The sequence below is a fragment of the Panthera uncia genome, assembly GCF_023721935.1.
Source record: "Panthera uncia isolate 11264 chromosome B3 unlocalized genomic scaffold, Puncia_PCG_1.0 HiC_scaffold_1, whole genome shotgun sequence".
Lineage (NCBI taxonomy): Eukaryota > Metazoa > Chordata > Mammalia > Carnivora > Felidae > Panthera > Panthera uncia.
The window spans coordinates 26983489-27010673 of NW_026057582.1; the positions used below are offsets into that span (position 1 = coordinate 26983489).

Genomic DNA, 27185 nt, shown 5'->3' on the forward strand with positions numbered 1-27185 from the left:
TCTTGGACATTTCATTCCAGGTGTCCTCAGATGGGCCAAACCAGCCCTAGGGCTGGGGAACCTGGCCTCCTTTTCTAGGACATGCAAAGTACTGTGTGTTACCAGATAGAGCTGCAGCGGGCCCAGGCGGGAAGGGCACCCTGCCCTGAACTAGGTGGGTGGGGCCAGGAGCAGGAACAACCTGATGGCCTTCCCAGGGTGGCCTGTGGCCCCTCAGAATGCTGATTCCCTGGCCTCATAACTGAGATGCTCTAAGCCTGACAATGGGGACCACATGAAGGAGAGGAGGCCAACCTGCCATCTTGGACTTCTCTTCCACAGATGTAAATGAGTGTCTGACCCCTGGGGTCTGCGCCCATGGAAAGTGCATCAACCTGGAGGGCTCCTTTAGATGCTCTTGTGAGCTGGGCTATGAGGTCACCTCAGATGAGAAAGGCTGCCAAGGTACATAGATGCTGAAGCACCCTTCCTCCATGCAAATCCACCCGCAGCTCCTTCCCTCTGCACACCCACTGCTGATCCAGCCGTCGTCCCACATCCCTAATCATGCGGACCCAACCACACATCCTGCCAAGTCCCATCCTTCCCCCCCACCGCCCACCGCCCACCTGTCAGTTCCGTCTGTCCTGGCATGTCTGTCCTGCAGAGGGTCCCACACAGAACCCAATGGCCTGTTTCAGATGTCGACGAGTGTGCCAGCCGGGCCTCGTGCCCCACGGGCCTCTGCCTCAACACTGAGGGCTCCTTCACCTGCTCTGCCTGCGAGAGTGGGTACTGGGTGAATGAAGACGGCACTGCCTGTGAAGGTAAACCCAGGGAGGGGCTGGCAGAGGGGGACCAGGAATATAGGCTTTCTTACCCCCCAAAGAACACTCCGTTTGTCCCCCAGCTTTGGGCTGATGCTCAGGGTCTCCAGGCTAGACTAGAGGACCTTACCAATGGACTTGGCCCCAAGGGGAGCATCTATTGTCATCATCCCCAAGTTTGGAGGCGAGGATAGAAGGAAAAAAAGGGAGTCGCGGAGACAGGAGGGAAGCTGACCGTAGAGCTGCCCCCAGAGTGTTCTGGGGAGAGGGTGCCAGGGTTGCCCTATAGAAGGCCCCCAGCTTGGGTCTGCCTCTCCCCACGGGCCCCAAGACAGTCCTATAAGCTCCGAGAAGGAGGCCACGTGCGTGGGAAGCTTCCTGCCCTGACAGGTAGAGGGAGCTCTCCCGAGCCCACAGGGTGACTGGCTGGCTGTCTGCCCCAGACCTAGACGAGTGCGCCTTTCCGGGAGTCTGCCCCTCGGGAGTCTGCACCAACACCGCGGGCTCCTTCTCCTGCAGGGACTGTGAGGAGGGTTACCGGCCCAGCCCCCTGGGCCACACCTGCGAAGGTGAGAGCCCCCTTCCCCCACCACCAAGAGGGAGGGGAGCACAGATGGGGCGCAGGAGACCAACCCACCACCCTTAGAGAAGGGAGTGACCAGACACAGCAGGGATTGCTTCCAGGCGGGGGGCCCTTCTGTCTACCTTGGACTGGCTAGCTGGGGACACCTATTCTCACCCCTCCCTCAACAGGAGTTGGAAAGGTGACTACACATCTGGGTTTAGGGGGCCAATGAGCCACTGGATCACAAGCTTCAGGGGAGTCTGGTCCACGTGCAGCTTCGTGGGTTCTTTGTAAGAGTGGGGGCTGGGACCATATTTTGGGAAACATCGGCCTGTACCAGGCAATCTGTAGGCCTGCTTAAAGAACCTAGTTCCTGTGACCTTCTTAGCTTCTCTGTATATTTCCTTCATTTATCTCTCATTTGTTTTCCCATTGCTTCTCAGAAAAATCTAAGCCATCTCAGCCATGGTCAGGGCAGTGGGTTTGGCCACTGTAGGCCAAGGTCGCGGGGAGGGGCCAAGCATCCCCAGAGGCACTGTGTGGGCAGCTGGAGAGGCCCAGCCAAAGGCTGCTGGGCCAGGGCAACGATGGAGGGAGCTGCAGTGATACTGCTCCCCGAAGCCTCCCTCGCCAGCTGCTTTATAAGGCGATGAGGCCCCTGTGGGTCCAGACTCCTCAGGCAGGGGACTGGTCCTCTGGAGACCTCCCTCTTGGTTCCTGTCCTGGTGGGGGTGGTGCTGCCACGGGCTGCCTTCCCCCCTGTATGACCCTTCAGATGTGGATGAGTGTAAAGACTTCCAGAGCAGCTGCCTGGGAGGCGAGTGCAAGAACACGGCTGGCTCCTATCAGTGCCTCTGTCCCACAGGCTTCCAGCTGGCCAATGGCACCACGTGTGAGGGTGAGTGGCTCCCTATCCCCAGCGGGAACCGTGGACAATGAGTGGGGCAGGGGAGGGGGCAACATGCCTGGGAGACACCGCTGCCTACCTTCTCCTTGCAGATGTGGACGAGTGCGTGGGAGAGGAGTACTGTGCACCCCGTGGCGAGTGCCTCAACAGCCACGGGTCCTTCTTCTGTCTCTGTGCACCGGGCTTCGCCAGCGCGGAGGGGGGCACCAGCTGCCAGGGTGAGAAGCCAGCTGGGCCATGTCTGCTTGCCAGCAGCAGGGGGTGCTGGAGGCTCTGTCTAGACTACTGAAATAAAGTGCTCCTGGCCCCACCCAGGGATGGGAGGCGGGAGGCTGAGTGATGACAGGGAGACAGGTTTCAGGAAGGCACTCAACAGGGCCTCTCCATGGTATCTATGACAGGCATGTGCCCTTTGAACCCTTTGGGTGTCACCCTTCTGTCCTTGGTAGTGTCCCAGTTCTGGGGCTCCTCCCCCCAGCCTGGCCTCTGGCCTCCAGCTCCAGACTCTTCCTCAGATCTTCTAGCCCTTTCCTAACCTGAGGCACTCTCTGGCTCTCCTGTGGACTACTTAGGGCCCCAGGGACCCATGGCTGGGCCTGCTGACAAATGTCTCTATTCTAGATGTGGACGAGTGTGCAGTCACAGACCGGTGTCTGGGAGGACACTGTGTCAACACCGAGGGCTCCTTCAACTGTCTGTGTGAAACCGGCTTCCGGCCCTCCCCAGAGAGCGGGGAGTGTGTGGGTAAGGTCGCCAGGGGGGAGAGGACAGGGCTCTGCCCCATGTCCACCCACCTCCACCCCTGCCTGGTCCTCAGCTCCCTGGGACCAGGAACTGCAGCTTCCAGAAAGCAGAGCACTTTCCACAGATTAATCATCCAATGGAGAATGCATTTATTGACTGTCCGCTGACTCCGGACGTATCCAAGGATGACAAAATAAAGATAATCAGGATCCTTGTGCCAGCAGAGCACACAATCTAGTTTTTAAAGCCAAACTGATTCAATAGACATTCATTAAACCCCTGCTAGGTTCAATGTCTTTTGCTAGGACAAAGTAGACAGTTATGGACAATCTTCAAATTGAGCAAGGGAGACAGATACGAAGACAATTTTCGGTAAATACGCTTTGGTGCAGACTTATATAAAAAGAAGCATAAAGTACTCTGCCGTAGGGAGAAGGGGGTGAGGGAAAAAATATGTCACAGAAGGCTAAGAGCTCAGTGCGTTCCTAACCAGCATATAGTTTTCTACCTAGACACTCATCCTGCCGGGTCAGGAGAAATGATCCTGAACTTAATGTTTTGGGGGTGAGTTGAGCACAGTCATTTGCAGCGGATCAAGGACCCCAAAGGTTGTGGGGCATGACCTTGTAATGCCAAAACGGTGGGGCCAAAGCGGTGACCTGCCCACTTCTGCCCCCTCTCTTGGCTCTGGGGACAGATATTGACGAGTGTAAGGACCACGGCGACTCGGTATGTGGGGCCTGGAGGTGTGAGAACAGCCCTGGCTCCTACCGCTGTGTCCTAGCCTGCCAGCCTGGCTTCCACATGGCTCCGACTGGAGACTGCATTGGTGAGTAGGAATGGGGAGTCAGAGGCAGGAGGGCTGAGGACACCTATTTTCCCGTATCCAGCTAGAAACTGCTTTCGCCTGAGGACATTGTGTTGGCAGCTGTTGGAAGTTTGCGTGTTTTCCAAACAGCAGGGCTTACACAAAAATTGAAGAGGAACGTCAATGTTAGAGTGTTCTTGTCCTGTGTTTAGAAGTTACTTTTTACAGACATTGGTGTCAATAGACCAAGTATTCCCAGCAAACAGAGCAAGAGCGCACCCTACACCCTAGTCCCCACTGTCCCACAGACATAGACGAGTGTGCCAACGACACCATGTGTGGGAGCCACGGCTTCTGCGACAACACTGACGGCTCCTTCCGCTGCCTCTGTGACCAGGGCTTCGAGACTTCGTCCTCCGGCTGGGAATGTGTTGGTGAGAAGCCTGCAGGCTAGCCAGGCTCCGGCCCGGGAAGGGGAGGCCCTTGGGCCCATCTCCACAGATTTTGGCTGTCCTGGAGAGAGGCCCTAGGGCCCTCCTCCTGAAGGGCTCGAGGTCACACGCCTCCACAATAGGTCCTCATAGAGTGGGCAAGGGAGGGGGATATCGGCTCTACCCTACAGCAGGCAGGGGGACCAGGTTGGCAGGAGAAACGTGGCCATGTTCTACCAGCAGGGGGAGCAAGCATATCAGCGAAGGAGCACCACCCTTCCCCAGAGACCTCTGGGTCTCGAGAGGCACATTTGGAGAACGTGCCGGAGGGAGGAACCCTTCCTCTTTGTCCCTTTAGTGACCCTTTCCTGCCACCCTTCGCCTCTCTCCCTTCCCACGCCCTCTGTTCATCGGTCTCTCCTTCCTGCTAGCTCCCTTCTGCTCTTCTCCCAAGACCTAGTCTGTTTCTTTTGAGGGGATGGATGAGGATCTGCCCCCTGGGCTGCGGGCAGAGGGGCAGGGGCACAGGCTGCGTCTTCTCCACCCACAAGCCCATCCTCGTGCCTGGCAGACGTGAACGAGTGTGAGCTCATGCTGGCGGTGTGTGGGGCGGCGCTCTGTGAGAATGTGGAGGGCTCCTTCCTGTGCCTCTGTGCCAGTGACCTGGAGGAGTACGACGCTCAGGAGGGGCACTGCCGCCCGCGGGTGGCTGGAGGTGAGCGTGCCCCATACTCTACCCAGTCGTTGCGAATGACCACTCTGCGGCTTACAAAGCACTTCAACTGCGGCAGCTACTGAGAAGGAGCCTGGGCCAGGCCCGGGGCAGTGTGGGCAGGGGCACCACTTAGGAATGCAGTGCGGCAGGGCAAGGAGTCGAGTGCAGCAAATGTCATGATGGGGGGGGGGGGGGTGTCTGTCCCCAGCCAGGGAATGTCTGGGAGGCTCGGGAAGCTCTGATGCCAACTGAAGGTGCCCAGGGATCTCAGATTGAGCCTCACGGGGGTCCCAGGGCACGTTTGGTGAGGGAGGCCTTGAAGCTAAGCCTCACTCTCTCCTGTCCACTCCACTCTTGAGCTGCCGGGTCCAGCCTGTCACCCCAGGCTGGATTAGGACTCGGCTGGCCTCCTCTGACTTGGGGAAGAGAAAACAGGACCTGGAACAGGGAAGGTGAGAGGGGCTGGGGTATAGTGTGAGCTGAGGAATGGGGGAGGGCTGCCTCTATGGTTATGCCAAGGACTGGAGGCACCCCCTATAGTGGGGGATAGCAGGGGGATAGCAGGGGATAGCAGAAGAACAGGGGTCTGGGCCACTTAACAGCTGGTGGCTGTGGTAAGTCACCTAGTTTTTCTAAATCTTAACTGCCTCATCTGTGAGAGGGAGGTGACAATATAAAGTTGTCGAAAGCATCAAGCACGATAATACAGGTAAAAAAGCATGTTTACACTGGGAAGTGCTATTATATAAACATAAAATTTTGAAAATAAATTCAAAGCCTAGGGTGCCCTAGAGAGCCACGGACAGACAGTAACAAAGGGCATCCCTCACACACAGGTCAGAGTATTCCTGAGGCCCCGCCAGGGGACCACCCCCCGGGCCCCATCCGCATGGAGTGCTACTCTGGGCAGAATGACCAGCTGCCCTGCTCCAGCCTTCTGGGCCGGAACACCACACAGGCCGAGTGCTGCTGCACTCAGGGTGCCAGCTGGGGAGACGCCTGTGACCTCTGCCCAGCTGAGGACTCAGGTAAGGCCCCCAAGGGTCCCAAATCCTCAGTGTCAGCTCTGCAGGGTGACCCTGAAAGAAGGGGAGAGAAGATGGGGGCAGAGCCCTTCTGTCTCTAAGCTTGGATGCCTCCTTGCACAGTGGAATTCAGCGAGATCTGCCCTAGTGGTAAAGGCTACATCCCTGTGGACGGAGCCTGGATGTTTGGACAGACCACGTACACAGGTAACCTCCCTAGAGACCCTCCTCCCCAGAATCCACTCACCTGAGCGGGCCCGGCCTGGTCCTCCGGGAGGGTCCCCAAGGAAGCTCTGCATGAAGCCCCAGCCTCCCAGGTGGCTCCCCTGGTTCCTGTCCTGGGGCTGACTACCTACGGATGTGTAGCTGAAGTTCTGACCTGAGCTCCCTCTGCTCCCCCGAGGCCGAACCCTCCGGAAGAAACTATGACGCCTTGACTAACCCAGTCCTGGGGCATAGGGACAGAGTGGGAAGTACTGCTATACCGAGGCAGCTGCTTATCTCCCTGGCCTCACTTAGAAAGCCAGAAACTTTGGGGGAACCCACACTCAAAGTGGGTAGTTCAGGCATGAGCCCTTCCGCATCCTAATCCTGAAGCTGGAGAAGGAAATCACAGAAACAGAAGCAGCTTTCCTTAAGTGCTTGCTACATGCCAAGTGCTATTGAAGCACCTACATATATTAACCTCTTAATCTTCGTAACAATTGTGAGAGATTGAGTAATAGCATCCACATATTTTTAGGTAGGAAACTGAGGCAAGGAGACCTGAACAAGTTGCCCAAAGTCACCTGACTGGCAAGTGGCAGCGCCAGGACCCAAACCCAGCAGGTCTGGCTTTGGAGCCCTTAGTATCATGTTCTGCTTCGTACTGCTTCTCACCTCGGCTCCGCCCTCCCGCAGATGCGGACGAGTGTATGATGTTCGGGCCTGGGCTCTGCCAGAACGGCCGGTGCCTCAACACGGTGCCTGGCTACATCTGCCTGTGCCATCCCGGCTACCACTACAACGCGGTCCACAGGAAGTGTGAGGGTGAGGACACACACCGCCCCTCCCCGCCCCCGCGCCCACAGCCGAATGCTCTCCCAGCCCCCACCAGCCAGCCCCATTCTTGCTGGGAGCTCCCACTGCACCAGGCAGGTCTGAGGTGAGGGGAGCTGTTGGAAAGGCATCCCTGGGGAGGGCCCCCCCTCCCCAGACTGGACTGGGTTGGGGGGGGGAGGGGGAAGCAGGGTGCCACCTCTTCATTGTCAGTTACAAGAAAACCCCCTTCCACGAAGGCGGTCCGTGGGCAAGCCACCTTGGTACTACCCCCCACATCCCCCTTCCGTCTTTCTGCCACCACAGATCATGACGAGTGCCAGGACATGGCCTGCGAGAACGGTGAGTGTGTGAACACTGAAGGCTCTTTCCACTGCTTCTGCAGCCCCCCGCTCACCCTGGACCTCGGCCAGCAGCGCTGCGTGAACAGCACCGGCGGCACGGGTCAGTAGGCCTGGAGTGGCGGGGCAGCGGTGGGGGGACTGAATCCGGGCCGGGAGGGCTCACGTGCCCCTGTGCGCTGTGCCACCAGAGGACCTGCCTGACCACGACATCCACATGGACATCTGCTGGAAAAGAGTCACCAATTATGTGTGCAGCCAACCCCTGCACGGGCGCCGCACCACCTACACAGAATGCTGCTGTCAGGATGGCGAGGCCTGGAGCCAGCAGTGTGCCCTGTGCCCCCCCAGGAGCTCTGGTGAGAAGGGTGACCCGTGCCTGCCTGGGGGGGAGGGGCCCCAGGGAAGGAAATGCCCTCACCTGGGAAGGAGGGATTTAGGAGTAGAGCAATCAGAGTGTGGCCATCTTCCATCTCTATTGTCTGGGGACAGAGTGGGGGAGGGGCTGGGGTGACGAGGAGAGCACTGTCAGGAACTCCCAGAGGACACCAGTCCCAGCATGCTCCCTCTCCCCGGGGAAATGAGCCTGGGAACCACACTCCAGGCTTTAGCTATCAGGAGCCTGGCAGCATCCCCTCTCCCTCCTCCCTGACAGAGGTCTACGCTCAGCTGTGCAATGTGGCCCGGATCGAAGCCGAGCGGGAGGCTGGAGTCCACTTCCGGCCAGGCTATGAGTATGGCCCCGGGCCCGAGGACCTGCATTACAGCCTCTACGGCCCAGACGGGGCCCCCTTCTACAACTACCTGGGTCCCGAGGACACCGTCCCAGAGCCACCCTTCCCCAACACAGCCAGCCGCCCAGGGGACCACCTACCAGTTCTTGAGCCCCCCCTGCAGCCCTCAGAACTCCAGCCCCACTACGTGGCCAGCCACCCAGGTCTGTGTTGATGCAAAAATGGGGAAGCGGCGGGCACCAAAATGGTTTCACTTCCATCTCCTCTACCTACTAATCGCTGCCAGCGGGGTGAGGCCCAGGGAGGGAAAAGACCCAGCCAGCCCTCTCACAGGTCACTCAAGGGACAACTCCAAATGCCTGGGTCAGACCCAAACAACTCTGATGAACCAAAGAGGTACAGGACAGGACACCATCCCAACCTCAAAAACTTCCCTGTGAGGGTTGAGAGAACAAGAGAAAGCAGGTACACTCCGGTCCGTCTCTCTCCCTCCATACCACCCACGGTGTGCAGAATAACCTGGTCTACAGGCTCACACTCGTGACCTAAAATGTGCATTCAGGATTTCTAATCACTTTAGAGGCCCACTGTGGTGACTCGGTTTGTAAGTGGCAAGGACCCCAGCATATAGGACTTGAATTCTAATGAAGAAGTCAGGCCTGGCACCTGTGCAACGGATGTGGTAGCTGCCCCAGGCACAGGCCACTGTACCAGACAAAGGCTTCACGGGGACCAGGGATACGGTCTTTCTCAGGGGTCGGGGCCTGCTTAAAGAGGAGAGGGTTAAGCAGATCCCTAAGTTTTGCTTCGTGTTGGGTGAGGGTAATCCCCTTTTGCTGCCAATCTCCTCCCTACAAAAACCATCTAAAGATTTTAACCACCACCAACCACAAAACCAACACTACATAGACACCCACCTGCTCGGGAACCCTGGCACTATGAGAGCAAGGAGTCTCAACCTTCCCAGAGCTAACATTTAAAGTACCGCAGGTCTCTGCCACCATAAAGTAATGACACATAATTATCTCTTAAGGGTAGTGCCTTTTGTTTTAGCATCTCTGTGAGAGTTTTAGACCCTCCCAACCCTGACCTTAGGATTTCAAAAGGAGCAACCTTCATTGTGGAGGGTGAGGCTCCCAAGGCTGGGTGCAAGGCCTCAGCTTCCTTCTGACTCCCTCCTACCAGAGCACCAGGCCGGCTTCGAAGGGCTTCAGGCAGAGGAATGCGGCATCCTGAATGGCTGTGAGAACGGCCGCTGTGTGCGAGTGAGGGAGGGCTACACCTGTGACTGCTTTGAGGGCTTCCAGCTGGACATGGCCCACATGGCCTGCGTGGGTAAGTTGTGATGTGAGTGGCCCAGGGAGCAGGATGGCCCTGATGGCTCCAGGTGGAAAGGTCAGGCTGGCCCACCGCTCACAATACAAGGCTGAACTTGAGAGTGGAAAATACACTGCTGCCCCCTAGTGGGGCTGTCTGGAACCAGGCCAAGTGGTGAGACAGCACCCAAGGAAGGTCTCCTGTTGTGTATAGAAAGCCCTTTCCGGGGAGGTTCCTAGAGAGAAGAAAGGCAGGGACAAAAGAGCATGGTCACTGTCCAGGGGCACAGGATGGGTTCACTACCACCTGCTTTGTGTCTCTGACTTGCCTAGTTTGGGGCAATGACCTCAGCTCCTGGCTGCCACATGTAGGATTCCACTGCGGGGCAGGGGCTGGTGCTTAGTGACCACAACAGCAGAGGCACCCGGGTTCCCCACAGCTCTCTCTTCCTTCTCTTCCTCTTAGATATCAATGAGTGTGACGACTTGAACGGGCCTGCTGCACTCTGTGCCCACGGTCACTGCGAGAACACCGAGGGCTCCTACCGCTGCCATTGCTCCCCAGGTTATGTGGCCGAGGCCGGCCCCCCACACTGTACCTCTAAGGAATAGCAGTGAGGGCTCAGTGTGGGCAGCTACCTGGAAATGGGCCCAGGCCACACAGGCAGGGGCCTCGAGGAGGCTTTCCTAGCTGGGAAGACACCATGAAGAAGCAGGCAGAAGGCCCTGCAGCCCAGCTCCCAGCCAGCCCCGCCTGCTTTTCATCTCTCCCAGCTTAGGCTCTGGCTGAGCTTCTGTCACTGCCTTCATGCTGCCGTGCCCTTGCTTGGCTCAAACACCACCAAATGCTTTAATGCTTCAGCCACTGGCCATGAGGACCAGTCAGCCATCTGTCCTGGCCTTGCTATGGATGCTTCCTAAAGGATGGCCCTCATCCACCCCCTCAAGCTGTGCAAACACGCAAGGTCACTCGGACTCACATTGCAGACACCCTTTCCCAGCCATGATCCACAGGACATCCTGATGATTCCACAACTGGGTCAGAGGTCACATCTGCCCAGGGATGGTCCTTCAGTATCTCTTGAGCAAAAAAGGATTGGGGGGGGGGGCGGTTTGGGGAGTGACTCCAAGGCCGCCTCCAGAGAACCAACACTTCACTCAGCCAATCCAGTCTGGGCCAGATTTTGCCACAGCTCCATCCAATAGCAGTTCTGTGGCCCCAGGGAGGGGCAGATCAGCTCATCTCATCTCGGAAGAGCAAGACTGATACCAGCTTGCTGAGTGTAGAGACACAAGTGAAGGGGAACAAGAAGCCTAAGAAAGCAGCAAGAGGGCAATATGAAAAATACGGGGAGTTGTTAAGAAAGGGGGCGCCAAGGCTTTCAACAAGTCTAAAGAAAACGTTCAGTAACTTCGGGTAAACACTCGCCATCTACCCATGATAATTTGCGTGCACCCAGCAAAGGCTGCCACAGGACAGGGTGCCCATCTCCGAAGACCTGTATTAAATACATACTGCTTCTTACAGGAAACAAATCTCTCCTGGGTTCTCCTTTTGTGGATGCCAGTTTTGAGGTACTAAAAAAAAAGGGGCCTATTTTCTAGCTTGTGAGATACAGTGTAGTCTTATTTAGGGGAAGCCAGATTTCCTATGTTGTTTTTGTATTCTCAGATGCCCCTGCCATCTTTCTTTCAAAAATGGGATGGCTGGTATCCCTCTCAGTTTACAAGTAGAGACCCACTCCAACCTTGGCTAGCCAGGAGTTTAGAACCATTGTGGAATAAAAAGATGTACATCTGGGCTTTTCTGTTTTTGTTTTTATTTCATATTAAATCAAATTTCTTTACCATGTTGGCTAAGTCTAATTATTAGACATGAGGCTGTGCCTACCCTCTTGCCAACTCTGCCAATAGCCTAGGAATGGGATCCAATGGGAAAAGGTTCCTTCTTCTTCTGAGACAAGGAAAGCTCTGCCTTTGCATTTGTCTGATGAAAGGCAATGTAAATGAACGAGACTCCATGCGCCTGAAGACATAGGGACGAATGTCATTTTCTTAATTTAATCTGTCCTGTCCTAGCGGTTGCTCTGATTGTCAGCCATCCCATAATAACTTCCCAATGCCTGTTATGTGCCAGGCACTGTGTTGAGTGCTGGACACAAATTTCATTTAGTCATCCAACAATCCTACTATTTTTATTCCCAACTTACAGCTGAGGAAATTGAGACACACAAGAGTTTAAACAATTTGCCCTAGGTCACTCTACTATCTAAGATGTTTTCAGCCAACAAAACTATATAGTTCTTACACATGTGAAAATATTCTGACCTTCTTTCGGTCAGCATCTTCGGTCGGCAAGCATCTGATGAAAAGAGGCACTCACATACACAGCTAACAGGGACGGAAACCGACAGAACTTCTGAAAAGGATAACATGGCAATGTCTTTCAAACTTATAAAAGCTCTTACTCTTTGAATCTTCTAGGAATTTAACCTTCAGATATTTCTCACCAAATGTGAAACGACACACATTAGAGGTTATTTATTATAGCATTACTTGTAACAGTAAAAGATTAGAAACTATTAGTTGAAACGGAGGCCTAAAAGAGGAAGAAAAAAAAAAAAAGTGGCTCTAAATGCCTTGATAAGAAATCCAAACCAGACTAAGGGGGGAAAGAAGGTCATATAACAAAGTATAATATATGCTGCTATTTATCTAAAGAACGGGGGAAGACAGCTGGGTATCTGCTGACCTCATCCTCGCCACTCTCCTTACACCCACGGTTCAGAGAACTTCTTACCGCTCTTCAGTACACCTGCTGGCGCTGTGCCTCCTCTCAACCCTCGCCTTCCTGCTCACCCTTCCAGAAAAACTTCATGCACATACACGGATTTCTTTGTATCAAAACACAAAGAGCACTCTATGCATGCTGTTCTGCGCTTTGCTTTTTTCACTTAATCTGTATTTTCACATAAAGAGTTGTCTCGTTCTATATTGTAATTGTGTGCTATTCCACTGAATGGATAAATCATAACTTGTAATCAGTCCCCTATTGACAGATGTTTCCATTGTTTCCTATCTCTTGCTATTTATAAGTAATGCTGTAATGAATATTCTTGTATGTTATTTCACATTATATCTATGGATCATACCTGTAGGGTAAATTCTTAGAAACAACAGTGGTTTGTGGGGAGGGTGACAGGGTACATGGGTACAGGATTGGGACTTTTCACTGTATCCCCTTTTGTGTCTTTTTGAATTTTGTACCATGTGTATTGCCTTTTCAAAAAAATAAAATATTTTTAAATACAGCTGCTGGCCACAGACCACTTAAATGCTCCCTCCTTTATGTCTTTATCTGACAGTTAAAGCCCCGCAATTATTGCAAAGCTTCTTAAAGCAAACTTCCTTTAAACACCCCTGCAGCATTTCTGTGGAGAAATGGAAAACAGGGATTCTGAAAGAGCAACCATAAACACCAATGCTAGATACCTAGAAAGTAGAGGAGTTTCCTGCCTTTGAGACACACATGCAAAACCATAATTACGTTCCCCTGGACAGTGTCAGGTCCCGTCCACTACCAGCGGCACGAGACCCACTCCGGGCCAGCACTGACGGGAGGGCTACGCCAGATGATCGGTGCTGCCCACTTCTCAATACAGGATGCTCCTACCAAATGTCAGCCCTCCGTTTGAGGCTTTGTAACAGAAGACCGAAAGAACAGGTTTCAATTCTTAAGAAGTTAGAAAGTTCTTGGACACCTACTTCTAACCCCTTACTTCTAAACCTGTTTTCTCCTAATCCCTTGTAATCAGTCAACATTCCCACACAAACGAAGGGTGGGTGGGACACCTACAGTTTACATACCACCAGTCACTATCAGTCACGGAACTGAAGCGTATGATTCCACAAGGTAAGATCTGGATGTTGACCCAGAGACCCCCTCTTTCGAGCGAACACCGTAAAGCAGATTCACAACATGAAGCAGGCGCAGGGCTCCCTTGTCTTTGGTTCTTGCTAAAGCAAAGGGAGGACATGCCGCCCCAGACACTCTCTAACTTTGCATAAATAAAACCAATTCTGCAACAAATAGGGCCTTTCCCCTTGAAAGTAATGGGGAAGAAAAAAAAAAAAAAGTCTTCCAATGGATACTAGAGGAGTGTCGAGTTTTCGTAAATGAATTTGCACAGTGAGCAAAATTTGTGAAAACACCTGCTGGTCTTTACTGCTTGCCAGAAAGAGGGCATCTGGTCAAAAAGGGCCTGCAAAAGACCCTAAACCCATTTTACTATACTTACTATTTGTTCCAAGCCAACTGCCCACTGTCCCCTTGACGCTATCATTTCTCTACACCCCGTGCTTTTAAAATTTCTACGTCATCCTACTCCAATGGAGGCTTGTTATCACTTCAGATTTTCCCCTGAGGCTTTCTCAGTGTAATAAAGTGAGGTGATTTCTCCCAAACCCACCCTTTCTAAAACACAGAAGTCCAAATCTCCCATTAACAGCAAGTACTTCCATAAAGGCATTCAAAGGTTCAGTTCCTGTCTGACTACTGCAATTTAATGATTTATTTAGCAGCTAAAACTACCTTGCATGTGCTCTGCATGAGTTTTAAAATCACCAAATCATGGAGCACCTGGCTGGCTCAGTCAGTGTAACATGCAACTCTTGATCTCAGGGTCATGAGTTCAAGGCCCATGTTGGGTACAGGGCTTCCTTCAAAAAATAAACAAAAATAAAGTGCACTCTTTAAACAGGTTCTAATACATAAAATGTAGCAAAATCTCTTTTTAACGAGGATGGAAAAACTCAGTCTGAGCTGAAGATCTTATCAGGCCCAGGTACTGATGCATCTTTAGGTATCTAAGTAAAGCCACACAGATGCCCCTATGGTATGCTGCTCTCTGCCTCCTTCCATGGAAAACTGCCAAGAAAGCTCAGGTATCTGAGCCTCCCTTTGTTTCCTCTTTGTACTCACAATAGGCTTGCTTTCTCCAAATCCTAGGTTTTCCCACATTGAAAATATAAGTACCTAAGCTTCTGTCCCAGATACTTTCTCTAAACTCTGCATTTCCCTTTTTAATGGTAAATTCTTTTAATGAATGACCTTAATTCCAATCCAGTCCAGAAATGCAAGTTTTGCCGTAACAAACTTTAAGGCTCTTGAGGAAAACAAGGGTTTAACCAATAATTCTTCCATAATCAATTTGGTTGTGGTTTTCCCGACATGAGCATTAATAAATCATTTGTCATGGTAGTGGTATTTCTTTTTTTAGTTGTCTGTCCATACAGTTCCAGCTCCCCCAGCCCTGTCACACACATGCCACAACTATTTCTAGATCTGTAGACTGATTAAGTGCCATACCCAAACAAGTACTTTAAAATTCATCGGGGGGCGCCTGGGTGGCTCAGTCGGTTAAGCATCCGACTTCGGCTCAGGTCATGATCTCACGGTCCGTGGGTTCGAGCCCCGCGTCAGGCTCTGTGCTGACAGCTCGGCTGTTTCAGATTCTGTGCCTCCTTCTCTCTGTGACCCTCCCCCGTTCATGCTCTGTCTCTCTCTGTCTCAAAAATAAATAAACATTAAAAAAAATTTTTTTTTTTTTTTAAATAAAAGTCATCGGAATTTGTGGCTTAAAAAGCTTTCCTTGGGGTGCCTGGGTGGCTCATTCGTTCGGTTAAGCACCAGACTCTTCATTTCAGCTCAGGTCATGATCTCATGGTTCATGAGATGCAGCTGTCAGCACAGAGCCTGCTTGGGATTCTCTCTCTCCCCCTCTCTCCCCTCCCCAACTCATACTCTTTCTCTCAAAATAAATAAATAAAAATTAAAAAAAAAAAAAAAAAAAAAAAAAAAGCTTTTCTTTCAGTGACCCTAAAAGCTGTCAGGTTTAACAAACAGAAATACACAATGTCCCTGACGCCTGGGTGGCTCAGTCGATTAAGCATCCAACTCTTGGTTTTGGCTTAGGTCATGATCTCACAGTTTGTGAGTTCGAGCCCCACACTGGGCTCCGCAATGTGTGTGGAGCCTACTTGAAATTCTCTCTTCCTCTCTCTCTGCCCCTCCCCCTCCCCCACTCGCTCTCTCTCTCAAAATAAATAAACTTAAAAAAAAACAAAACCACAGTGCCCAGTTAAATTTGAATTTCAAATAAACAACACATAATTTTTAGTATAAATATGTTTCACGAAATATTTGGGGCACACTTATACTAAAAATTATGTGTTATTTGAAATTCAAATTTAACTGGGCATCTTACATTTTATCTGGTAATCCCTAACTATCCATATCCATACCAACACAAAAACCACGTCCTGCTATGCACGAGACAAAAGACATTTTACACAATAAGGTAAGTGAAGCAACATATCAGTCACTGAATGATCACAGAATCTTGAAATGTCTCTGTGAGTATGGAGTATGGGGCCTACTTTCCAAATGATTCAGGTTATCAGCGGGGGTTCGATCCAAGTTTTCTGGGTGAGCTACTGGTTTTGTAAATTTAGCAGAATGAGGAGTAAGAAAGAAAAAAGGATTTACCCTAACAAATGGAAAGTGGAGAATGAGCTGCATAGAAAATAAGGATGCCAAAAAAAAAAAAAAAAAAAAAAGAAGAGAAAAGAAAAGAAAAGAAAAGAAAAAGACGGATGTCTAGTAACACATTCAGGAAGGGTGAGATGAAAAAAGAGAACACTGCCTTTCTCATCCTCTCTAGCCTGGTAACCAGAGTTAAGGTCCCCGATCTGTGACCCTGATCCAGAACACAATAAGGACTTCCTTCAAAATAAAGCTTTTATACATAGCTATACGCATATGTACAAGCAGCTCTGAAGGCCAGAGAAGTAACTCGAAACTCTGGAACTGTGAAGGCTCTACAGATTACACAGGGTGGGTTTCAACAAGTTAGCAGAGCTTAGATCATCGCATCTAGATGCTTGGCCTCAGAACTGTGTGAGTGAAATTAAATCAAGAGTAAAAGCTTCACGTTCTGAAAATAACAGTGGCAAACACAACACTCCTAGACTGAAGGGAAAAAAACAATTGAGAGAAGGATGACTGGAAGGAAACCTCTAGAATTCTACTACTGCCAGGCTCCTCAAATTGGTGCAAGTGGAAGCAATCTCTGGGTCACCTGCCGTCGCATCAAAGTTTGACAGAGAAGGATGAGCCACAGGAGCAGCCTTGCTGCGCTTGAGGATTGTTCAATACTTGAAATGAGCTGCGGATCAGTTCTTGGCTGAAGTCCACCTGGGCCCCTTTCACGAAGGCCAAGCTATCAGAGTCAACCACCACTCTTGCCCCACCCTGTTCAAATACCCTGAAAAGACAGGAGGAAGACATTAACGACTATCATAAACACCAAAAACATGACACCCTCTGAGCCCAGAGGTACACATTCTGTTTTAGAAATACAGATGGGACACCTGGGTGGCTCAGTTGATTAAGCCTCCGACTTCGGCTCAGGTCATGATCTCAGGGTTCGTGAGTTCAAGCCCGGTGGTGGGCTCTGTGCTGATAGCTCGGAGCCTGGAGCCTGCTTCAGATTCTATGTCTCCCTCTCTCTCTCTGCCCCTCCCCTGCTCATGCTCTTTCTCTCAAAAATAAAGAGACATTAAAATTTTTTTTTTTTAGAAATACAGAGGAAGCATCCCTTGTTATCTCTAACAAGTGCTGCTTTTCTCCGAGGCAAAAAGAGCCCATGGAATGAATACTGGTAAATGGTTAAGGATTTAGGACTGGAATCCAGTCCAGGCTGGCTCTCTTACCAGTTACACTAGGGACGTCGGCAGGCCAATTTTCTTCCTATAGCATAGTTATTTTGAAGCATGACACAAATCCTCACTGTATTCCCACTGTGTGAGAAGGGTGGTGTTAGGCATTCTCAGCAAACCTTTCAAATTTGAACTAAATGTGCACTTTTATCCCTCCCGCACATTCTCTGAGGACCCACCCCTTCCTCCTTGCCTGTCGTCGGGATTGATAACTGTATCCAGTGAAAATTTGTATTGGAATCCGGAGCATCCGCCTCCCTCCACCTCCAGCCTGAGGAATTCTGACCCTTCGGTGATTTCCAGAAGCCTCTGAAATGCAGGAAGGGGAATCAAGAATGCCAGGCAAAGGGAGGAACAAGGGTGAGCCAAGGGCAAGTCCCCGCACTCCTGACACCCTGGCGCCGCCGCCCCGAGTCCGACCTCCTACCTGGACGCAGCTGTCGGTCAGGTGGATCTGTCCTTCTCCGGCCTCGGAGCTGGAGGACGACGCTTCCCGACGAGCCTGAGGTCCGCGAGAGGCCGCGAGGAGCCTACTGCGCAAGGGAGGAGGATGAGCCTGGAGCAGATGGGCACCTGGTGACCTGCACCTGGACAGCCTCACGCCAAACCTGACGACCTCCACCTGGACAGCCTCACGCCAAACCCTCGCCTCCCCCGCAGGCCTTAGCTTCCCCCTTAGTCCTGGAGGCGCAGAAACTAACACCCTTCCCAGGTGCCTTTGTAGCCTTGGTACCTGCCCCTTGCCCAGGGAGTGACCATCCTCAGCGCCACGGCCATTAGCGATAACCCACGGGCGGCCGCCATCTTCCTCCACAAACCCCGCCCCTCGCGTCACCCCAATCGCCTTCTCCATCTGGGCCTCCGGAGACGGGACCCACGGAGACCCCGCCTCCGAGCACACCCATTGGGTGGTGGTGGAGGAGAAGGGATTTGATTGGCTAGAAATGCTCCCATTACGGAAGCTGGGGTGCACCAACAAAACCTGGGCGGAGCGCCGGAGGGAGGAGCGGAACGGGGCGGAGATGGATTCTAGCCTACCCGGTGGCGGAGCGGACAAGGTGGGCGGAGATAACGGGCATCTAGGCGGGACCAAGGCGAGCTCGGCAATCTGGAGCGGGCGGGGCGGAGCGCGGGCGGGCCCGGCCCTGGTTGCTGGTGAGAGTCGCCTGACCTGGCTCCTCCCCAGGCCCGCCCGGGCAGGTTTATCTTGTGACTGAGGCGGTCGCTTCTTCCTTCTTCGCGTTTGGAACCTGTTCAGCTGCGATGCGTTCTCTGGCCGTCGTGTTCGTGCTCCTGGCGCTCAGCGCCTCCGCCCTCGCCGAGCCAGTGCTTTTCAAGGACTGCGGTGAGCCGGAGCCGGCCCGAGATTCCCGCGCCCTCTGCGGGAGCCCCCACCGGAACCCCGCGCCGAGACCCCCGGCTGGGTTGGGCGGCTCCCGCGGGCGGCCAGGTTCAGCCTCGGACCCCACGTGGAGTGGGCTGGGGTTGGGGAGAAGGTGCGGGGGGCGAAATCCAATGGCTCACAACTTCGCCTCTTCCTGGGACGCGTTTTGGGGGTCCCTGGACATTAACTGGAACTGGGCCTTTTGCAGAAGTTTTCTAAAGTTTGTAGCACAGACAACTAACTGAAGGTTCCAATGATGCGCGGAACGTGAGGGGCACAGAACTTTGTATGTTTGCTTTGTGTCTTTGGATGACCTCTCCCTCCCTACTCCGTTTGCTTTTATTTTTAATTTCCCTTTTGCTGACAACTCAAAAGTCAATTCTCCTTTTCATGATTTGTTCCGTTACCGCTTCCTTTGTGCTATATAATTTGGTGATTCTTAATCACCGTCTCCTCCTATCTATAAAGCTCGTGTTGCTGTGACACAGCTTGTGACACATAACCCCGTCTTGGCGCTGTGGTAGGGATCTTTGTTGGGAAGTACAGCGGGGGCTTGTAGGAAATTGTGAGTTCTTTCGTTCAGTCAAGTCTATAGAATTAACTATTTTAGCAGAACGTTTTCTGACGTGGAAAGGTGTAGTGATAAATGAAAGAAGACATAAAATTTGTGAGCTGGAAGGAAACTTCAAATTGTGCGTGCCCCTCCCCCTCCCCCGCTGACGCTTTGTCTTCCTCTAAAAAATAAACATTAAAAAAAAAACTTTTCAAAGCAAAAGTAGATGAGAGAATAAATACTCCTTCCACTATGTCATCAGTTCATTTTGAGGCAAAAGCAGAGTTAGGCTAGGGGACAGGATTGATTAAGGAATAAGACTGCTGGTCTATTAATACTTAGCAAATGCTGTTCCACCAAACTAGTGGCACTTGAAAGATCCTATTATCACCTCAAATTACTGCCTATCCCTCCATTAAACTTAGTGGCCAAATTTGGACAAAGACATTATATTAACTCATCCAGCCCTCAGGATCTGTTTTACAGATAGGAAACAGGCACATGGAGTAACTTACCCAAGTTCTCTCTCTCTCTCTCTCTCTCTTTCTCTTTTTAATGTTTAATTTTGAGAAAGAGCAAGCTGGGGAGGAGAAGAGAGAGGAAGACAGCACCCTAAGCAGGCTCCAGGCTCTGAGCTGTCAGCACAAAGCCCAACCTGGGGCTCGAACTCTTAAACCATGAGATCATGATCTAAGCCGATGGCGGACGCTTAACCACTGAGCCACCCACATGCCCCAAACCCAAGTCTCACAGCTAGTTCGTGGTAGGAAATTAGTGGGTGTCTGTGAACCACCTTGAGTTTCAGTGGTAACATTAACATTAAAAAAGGTGGGGGGGATGCCTGGGTGGTTCAGGTGGTTAAGCGCATGACTGCAGCTCAGGTCATGACCTCACACTTCTTGATTTTGAGGGAGCGCCTCATCGCCCCTCTCTCTTCTCTCTGCCCCTGCCCCACAAGTGCACATTCTCTCTCTCTCCCTAAAAAAAAAACAAAAAAAAAAAAAAAAAAAAAAAAAAAGACCAAGGAAACCAAATCCAGCTATACACCTATGGCAAGTGCTTCTTAAGGAAGGGAGGGTTTCAGTTACAGATTTTCAATTTACTTTTGAATTGGGAAATAACAATGTAAACTTCAGTGCCCACATCAAAAGATTTTTGAGTTCCACTCTATGACCCCTTTCCCTGGGAGGAGTATTTCCTCAAGTAAGAAATGGGGCCAAGCAAACTGGTTTTGCTATTTTTGCCAGTTAGGACTGAGGAGTTCTGTTGACATTGGAAGTCCAAGAACCTCTTGTCAGTAAAACTCAAGAAGCTACAAGTACTAATCACGTGACCCAGCCTTGAAAGAAGCACGTTGAAGCAGACGTTGAAAGCTTTAGCATAAGCACTGATTTTTTTTTTAATTTTTTTTTTAACGTATATTTAGTTTTTTGAGACAGAGAGAGACAGAGCATGAATGGGGGAGGGTCAGAGAGAGAGGGAGACACAGAATCTGAAGCAGGCTACAGGCTCTGAGCTGTCAGCACAGAGCCCGACGCGGGGCTCGAACTCCCGGACTGCGAGATCATGACCTGAGCCGAAGTCAGACGCTCAACCGACTGAGCCACCCAGGCGCCCCATAAGCACTGATTTTCAATAGGTTGTTGATTAAAGTTCTGGATATTTTTTCCCTATCTGTAGAAGACCGGAGGACAGAGTAGAAGACAGTGCTTAAAGAAGAGAATTCTCGCGTGTGTATTTCGAAAACCTTGGAACCTTGCAATGATGGAGAAGCAAGCAGGGGGCTGAGGGACTGCCAGTTATTATTCACAGACTTAGCTGGAGGAGTGCTGGTCAGTAGGATGAAACCGTTCACCCAAGAGCAGGCACAGGCTGAGAAAGCCAACATGAGCTTCTCATTTCATAGCCCATGGGCTGAGCCAACCTGATGACTACAGAGGAGAGGCCCAGCTTTTGTGTGAAAAGGGGACTTACTAACCCACCCACAGCAACTATTCTAGATTAAATTCATGGACTGAATCCTGATGTGATGATAATAAAGTAAACATTTATATAGCATTACCATGTTGCAAAGACTTACCTGAGACCTTGCTGTGTGTTCACTCACCTACCCTATGAGGCAGTTACTATTGTTATCCCCAGAGGGGTGAAGTGCCTTGTTTTGAGGTTTCACCATGCGTAAGGGAGCCAGTGAGATTGCAAACCCAGGCGCCCGGTCCCAGAGCCTACCTCAGCAGTGATGGCTGAATGGCAGAGCTTAAGCTTGCTATAAGCGATGTTCCCAGGCAGTTTGCTTGCATTCTCTCGATTCGGCTGTCCAGTTTCAGGGACCCGGATGCGGCAATGGGATTCTTAAAGACTTTACTTAACCTGTTTAGGTCAAGCATTTCTTGGGAACAAAGAGCACTTTTGTCTTTGTTTGAACTGAGATTTTTACAAAAAGACACACACCCTGTCTCAGAGACACTTATCTTGAAGAACACGTTTCTAAAGTGGAGTGTCCAACTGTATACTGTGGATGCATTCTTAAAATCGTTTTCACTGGTAGGGATGTACAAAGCTCAGAGATCACTGATTTGGATCCGTACCGGGACAGGATTGGAAGAAAGGATGGGGGGCGGGGGCGGCTCAGAAGCAGCCAGGCTCAAGAGTCCAAGTGGAAACAGCACTGAAGCTTTGAGCCATCACTTGCGCCATATGTATGCTGCTTTAAATCCTACCTGGGGATGGAAGGAGGGGTGGAGATGACTTGCCCTGGCATAGTCCTGCCAGGATACGGAGCAGGGAAGCTGGCTTTATATACTTAACTCATTTTCTTAATTCCCCTTCACCCATCAAATAGGAAGAGTTTCCTGACGAGCAGAGCACCTTTCCATTAGGTAGGAAATAGCATAGGTGGTTTATCTTGCCTCCTATTCCAATTCATGTTTCTTTTTTTTCACAGGTTCTGGGTTTGGAGTTATAAAGGAGCTGAATGTGAGCCCATGCCCCACCCAGCCCTGCAAATTGCACAAAGGCCAGTCTTACAGTGTCAATGTCACCTTCACCAGTAGTAAGTAAAAGTGGCTCTTGACTTCAAATTCATCACAAAGCAGAACATCAGTCTCAAATGTTGGAATGAGCACAGGGATATGGGGGAAGGAATTGCAGTCAGGAAGTCTATGACCTCCCTTCCAACTTCTGCAAAGCTCAGACTTCCCCTCTGTAAGGTTGAGGGGATTCATTTGGGACCCAAGGAAAAAAACTCTGAGCTTCCTTCCTCAACGTAAAGAAATATTATTGGAACTTGTTGCTTTCTGGTACCACATTTATCACCTTCAGCTTCCCAGGAATCTAGACAAATGCAAAATCTTTATTTCTACAAGGGGTATCAACCTTGAATACTTTACTTGTTTTCTATCCTATGGAACTAGATGTGGCAGTCTAATAAGAAATGTCAAAGTTCTTGTCATCTCCTTCTTTTAAGCCTGAAGACAGCGTTAAATACTCGAGCTGTTTTCTCTCCTGGATGCTCCCTGCCCCTCTATTGTCCCAAACCAAAAATGTACCTTCTTTTTTTTTTCTTTTTAGATTTTTTTTTATATATATATATTTTTTTAACGTTTATTTACTTTTGAGACAGAGAGAGACAGAGCATGAACAGGGGAGAGGCAGAGAGAGAGAGGGAGACACAGAATCTGAAACAGGCTCCAGGCTCTGAGCAGTCAGCACAGAGCCGGACGCAGGGCTCGAACTCACGGACCGTGAGATCATGACCTGAGCCGAAGTCAGATGCTTAACCGACCGAGCCACCCAGGCGCCCCTAGATTTTTTTTTTTAAGTAATCCCTGTACCCAACATGGGGCTCAAACTCACAACCCCGAGATCAAAAGTCACGTGTTCTACCAGGCACCCCCAAAATGTACCTTCTAAACAAAAGTAATCCCCATCCAAGAAAGAAAGAAAGAAAGAAAGAAAGAAAGAGAAAGAAAGAAAGAAAGAAAGAAAGAAAGAAAGAAAGAAAGAGAAAGAAAGACAGGAAGGAAGGATGGGAGGGAGGGAGGGAACCAAGCCAATACCCTGGATCTCCGCAATAGCCTAACAGCTGATAACCCTGGTTGCCCTAATTTTATTGCATTTATTCCTCCTGCCCATCTTGTGATATGGAGGGTAGAGGATGTCAAGAGATGTACCTCATCTTTCAAACCTTACCCAGTTTCTAAAGGGTTATCTCTTACTGTTACTTAACTGCATTTCTGCGGAGATTCCTTTCTGTTTTCTTATTTTCTAAAGGAATCCTGTGAGCAGGGCATTTGAGAATTCAGAGACCAATCTTCTAAAGCTCTGTAAGATACACAGTACGCTCTGACGGAAGCTGGCGTAGTTAGGAAACAAAGTTTACTGCCCAAAAAAACTCAGTTACTTTGTTGGATAAGGTTGTTTATCCAGGTAGCTCTGATTTTCCTGAGAAATTGTGACAGGCAAGGAAGAGCAGGGTGGGGTTGGGAGCAAAGAAAACCGCTCTCTACCTTGCTTTTTTTTTTTTTTTAAGAGTGAATACTTATTCTGTAGCATTCTTAGAGGTACTAAGCATAACTACAAAGAGAAGTAGACTCTAGGAGTTAAGAAGTACAGACTTCATGGTTTGCTATCATAGCATTGCCACTGCTTGAGAACGTATCTGACTCTTTTACTTCGAGTTTAGAAATAAGCTGTCCCTGTCACCATCTCATTCTCTTTCTTTCCTCTTAGATGTTTCATCTCAGGGTAGCAAAGCTTTGGTGTATGGCATCCTGATGGGCGTAGCAGTTCCCTTTCCCATTCCTGAGGCTGATGGTTGTAAGAGTGGAATCAACTGCCCCATCCAGCAAGGCAAGACCTATAGCTACCTGAATAAACTACCAGTGAAGAATGAATACCCCTCTGTAAGTGACCTCGTTGTTCAGGACACTGGTAGCCTTGTGACTAGATGAGGAATCTGACGGGGGGGTGGCGGGGTGGGGGGGGGCAGGAAGAAAAGATTGGGTAGGAGTCCTTCGACTCTCTATGATGAAGAAGCAGAAGCTGCGGGCCGAGCCTCCAATGTTAAGCAAAATGAGCAGTGTCTACTCTGCTAAGAAATATTACGTCTAGATCCAGGGCTGGGCCTTGTGACCCCAAAACCTATGCACTGTTAAAAGATTTTAGGCAGTTGTCAAGTAGTTCGAGATGTCAAGTTATAGAAAAATTCTGGTTTCTCCGTTAATCTCTTAATAAGAGAGCAGTAGTTTCCTAGCTCCATAGCAAAGAGGTCACTTTTCCACACAATTCTTTCTCCCCCTATCCCCACCAGCCCCTGTATTAAAGATATGAATCCTGATAAGTAATGGAAGAAGTAAGGGGATTCCTTTTTTCCATGAAGAAAAAAAAACAAAACACTGCATATTTTGAAAGGAAATCAGGTAGAACCCAGGAGCATTCCGGCCATTTCTAGAAACGGCAAGTAATTAAAGAACATTCCAAAGAGGCTGTAATATAGGGAGTCTATGTTTAAGGGATATAAGAGACCCTATGGGTCAGGGACAGGTTTATAGATTAATTTGCGGAGTATCTGTAATATCATAGGCATTTCTGAGCCTTGGTCATTTACACAGTGTCTAATTAGGGCCTGATACATAGTAGGCACTTCCTATATGGTAGCAGTTGTTAAGTGAATTATGTTTCATTTGAAAAACATCTTAAACTATGTTAATTTCAGCACTAAGTGAAACAGTAGTTAATGTGTACTAGTCTTGAAAAACTTGCAAGTTTCGAGATGCAGGTATCACAGTCACTCAGATGTTGAATTGTAAAGAAACATTTGAATCCAAATTAGGGGCAGTAACTAATCATAAGAAAGCTAATATCTACATAAGAAAGGACTGGAAAATTCTCAGTAATTTTTTTTTTTTTTTTTTTTTTTTTAAGAATTAGAAGGGACAGTTCCTAGTATAACAAGTCAAAGCAGAGATTTCTAATGATGTGTATTATTAAAAAACCAAAACAGTTTAAGGAAACTAACCGAAGCTGTATTGCTTTGAAGCATTGTTGTTCCCGGAACCATTCGTATACTTATAAACTTCTTGGGACACCCTTCCTGTTCTGACATTTTCGGCTAACAAGTAACAAGGTATTTTGTTACACCTACGAATAACTTTACTCTCTTCTTCATGGTTACCCTCAGAAAAAGCTGGATCAGATTGCCAAATACATAGGAAATTGTTTGAATGTAAAATTCTCTTCCCCTCAAGGCTTCATCATGTGCCTTTGATCTGAAAGGGAAAAGAATGCTTCAGAAATTATGTCTGATGAGTTCATGAGGTTAGTATGTGGTGCCGCTGACGCCGAATCCTAGGTGTCACTTGGCTGGTCTTTTAAGACCACAGGCTGCCCCCGTGTCCCAAGCGGCCTCCATGGTGGCATGATTTAAGAAAAAAAGTCTGAGGAGTTAGGCAGTTTGTTAACTCGGATTCATAGTTAGACCGGTTCTGGATTGAGGTGAGGGCCTGCTTTCATTTTTCCCAATTCTTTTTCTCTTTCTCCAGATAAAAGTGATGGTGAAGTGGCAGCTTCTGGGCGACAAGAAACAGAGTCTCTTCTGCTGGGAGATCCCAGTGCAGATTGAAGGCTAGAGGTCCTAATGCCAGCATGTTGCGTGGGGGTGAGAGAGGAACGGGTGGAGGGAGGGCAGGAGAAATCGAGTCTAACCTAAAGGAAAGGAATTTTGACACAGCTGTTTCTCAGCTGTGGACACTGCCTCTCAGTCTCCAGAAGTTTCCAGACCCTGTTTCCTGAGAGCTCAGAACTATTGCCCTTGTAATTTCTTTGGTGAAGGGTTGGAGGGAAGAAGAGAGGGAGAGATAGGCACGGATTTCATTTGTCTTCAGTATTTTTTGCCGTTGGAAAAAGGAAGGTCCTGTCAGTGAGGACCCAAATGAGGCTGCTTCAGGCTATTGGCTAACCTGCCCTCGGGTTATCGGCCCTCTGGCCCTCGCAGCGGAGAAGGGTTTCCACACCTCCCCCACCTAACAGGGATATTACATCTGCAAGTTCCTCATCTCCAAGTGCCTCACTGAGTTCAGCGCGTCGGGCCAGCCAGCCTGCTGACTCTTAACAGTACCTGCTGGTCCGCTGCTTCATCCATCGTGACATGCTGGCCGGTGGCGCCCAGCAGCTGGGCGGAGGGGGGTCGCTCTACGACGGAAACTCACCCCTGAATGGCCGGTTGTCTGCGGTTACCCGGTGTCTCCTTAGGTTACCCCCTGTCTTAGGCGGTGTTCATTAAATGCAGCACTTGATTAACAGACGTTTGATTTTTTTTTTTTAACAACATTAACCTGTGGCCTCTTTATGCACCTGGAAATAAAAACGTGGCAGTCTTGCCTTCCGCATGTTGGCAGCGGTCACCTGCTTCTTTCAGGCCAGTGTTTTCCCCCAGATCTGTGGAGGGTGGACACCCTGGTCCCATGGTCCCAGAGTGCAGCAAAGACACGACTCTTTCAGAAACTGCCTTTTCTTCCCTTTCTGCCCAACCAGACTTTACCTATTTTATACAAAATGACCTTATTTTTTGCTTTATTTTGCACACTCTTATGCCACCAGAAGCAATGAAAGCAAACACCACCTAGTTGACTAATAACATCTGAAAGGTCAAGGGAACTAAATTGGGGGGGGGGGAAGGGGCAGGGAGTTAGAGGCTACAAGCTGGCCTGAAGCACAGTAGTCTTTTAGGAATCTTCCACCATGAGGAGAGCCTAGAAGCTTAAACTTCTAGAAGATTCTAGAAATGAGAAGTTGCGGCAAATAATGGCCAAGTTCATTAAATCTTGGACTTTCCTGCTTTAGAAGCGCAGAGTATGTGCACTTCAAAATATATGGGGCATATATTTTGCTGCCTGTTTTAATCAATGTGCTGTCAATCAGCTTTTAGCGGTCACAGGGATTACAGCCCTATTCACAAGTGAGTTGGGTAATGTAGACCTCAAAAAGCCATCTCTTAGATTGGGGTGTTTATACAGCACGTAAGCCATCTGGTCCAGCTC

At 50.0% G+C, this 27185-nt stretch overlaps 3 protein-coding genes across 5 annotated transcripts in view; 2 read left to right on the forward strand and 1 right to left on the reverse strand.

Moving 5' to 3' along the window:
* Positions 1-11209, forward strand: part of LTBP2 (latent transforming growth factor beta binding protein 2) — a 105468-nt gene extending 94259 nt beyond the window's left edge. The window contains exons 20-36 of the mRNA XM_049612485.1: positions 322-444; positions 681-806; positions 1250-1375; positions 2147-2269; positions 2371-2496; positions 2900-3022; positions 3720-3851; positions 4139-4264; positions 4833-4976; positions 5813-6004; positions 6125-6208; positions 6902-7030; positions 7346-7483; positions 7572-7739; positions 8036-8317; positions 9300-9449; positions 9897-11209. Coding sequence (XP_049468442.1) covers positions 322-444; positions 681-806; positions 1250-1375; positions 2147-2269; positions 2371-2496; positions 2900-3022; positions 3720-3851; positions 4139-4264; positions 4833-4976; positions 5813-6004; positions 6125-6208; positions 6902-7030; positions 7346-7483; positions 7572-7739; positions 8036-8317; positions 9300-9449; positions 9897-10042 — 2438 coding nt within the window. The 3' untranslated portion in view covers positions 10043-11209. The remainder of the gene's footprint in view (positions 1-321; positions 445-680; positions 807-1249; positions 1376-2146; positions 2270-2370; positions 2497-2899; positions 3023-3719; positions 3852-4138; positions 4265-4832; positions 4977-5812; positions 6005-6124; positions 6209-6901; positions 7031-7345; positions 7484-7571; positions 7740-8035; positions 8318-9299; positions 9450-9896) is intronic.
* Positions 11210-11313: 104 nt separating this feature from the next.
* Positions 11314-18071, reverse strand: ISCA2 (iron-sulfur cluster assembly 2). Of its 2 annotated transcripts, none has more exons than XM_049612501.1 (4): positions 17943-18071; positions 17637-17739; positions 17403-17518; positions 11314-16755 (listed from the first exon to the last, which is right to left on the reverse strand). In XM_049612501.1, exons 1-4 carry the CDS (start codon positions 18011-18013, stop codon positions 16581-16583), a joined length of 465 nt encoding a protein of 154 aa, XP_049468458.1. In that variant the 5' UTR covers positions 18014-18071; the 3' UTR covers positions 11314-16580. The 2 variants fall into 2 exon arrangements, with proteins under 2 accessions (XP_049468458.1, XP_049468457.1); XM_049612500.1 differs by having other exon boundaries at positions 17637-17742; positions 17943-18070.
* A 315-nt stretch (positions 18072-18386) lies between these two features.
* On the forward strand, positions 18387-26447 carry NPC2 (NPC intracellular cholesterol transporter 2). 2 transcript variants are annotated; one of them, XM_049612503.1, is made up of 4 exons: positions 18387-18554; positions 22091-22198; positions 23878-24050; positions 24458-24566. In XM_049612503.1, exons 1-4 carry the CDS (start codon positions 18473-18475, stop codon positions 24467-24469), a joined length of 375 nt encoding a protein of 124 aa, XP_049468460.1. In that variant the 5' UTR covers positions 18387-18472; the 3' UTR covers positions 24470-24566. The 2 variants fall into 2 exon arrangements, with proteins under 2 accessions (XP_049468460.1, XP_049468459.1); XM_049612502.1 differs by lacking the exon at positions 24458-24566 and adding an exon at positions 25689-26447 and having other exon boundaries at positions 18389-18554.
* The last annotated feature ends 738 nt before the right edge of the window (positions 26448-27185 follow it).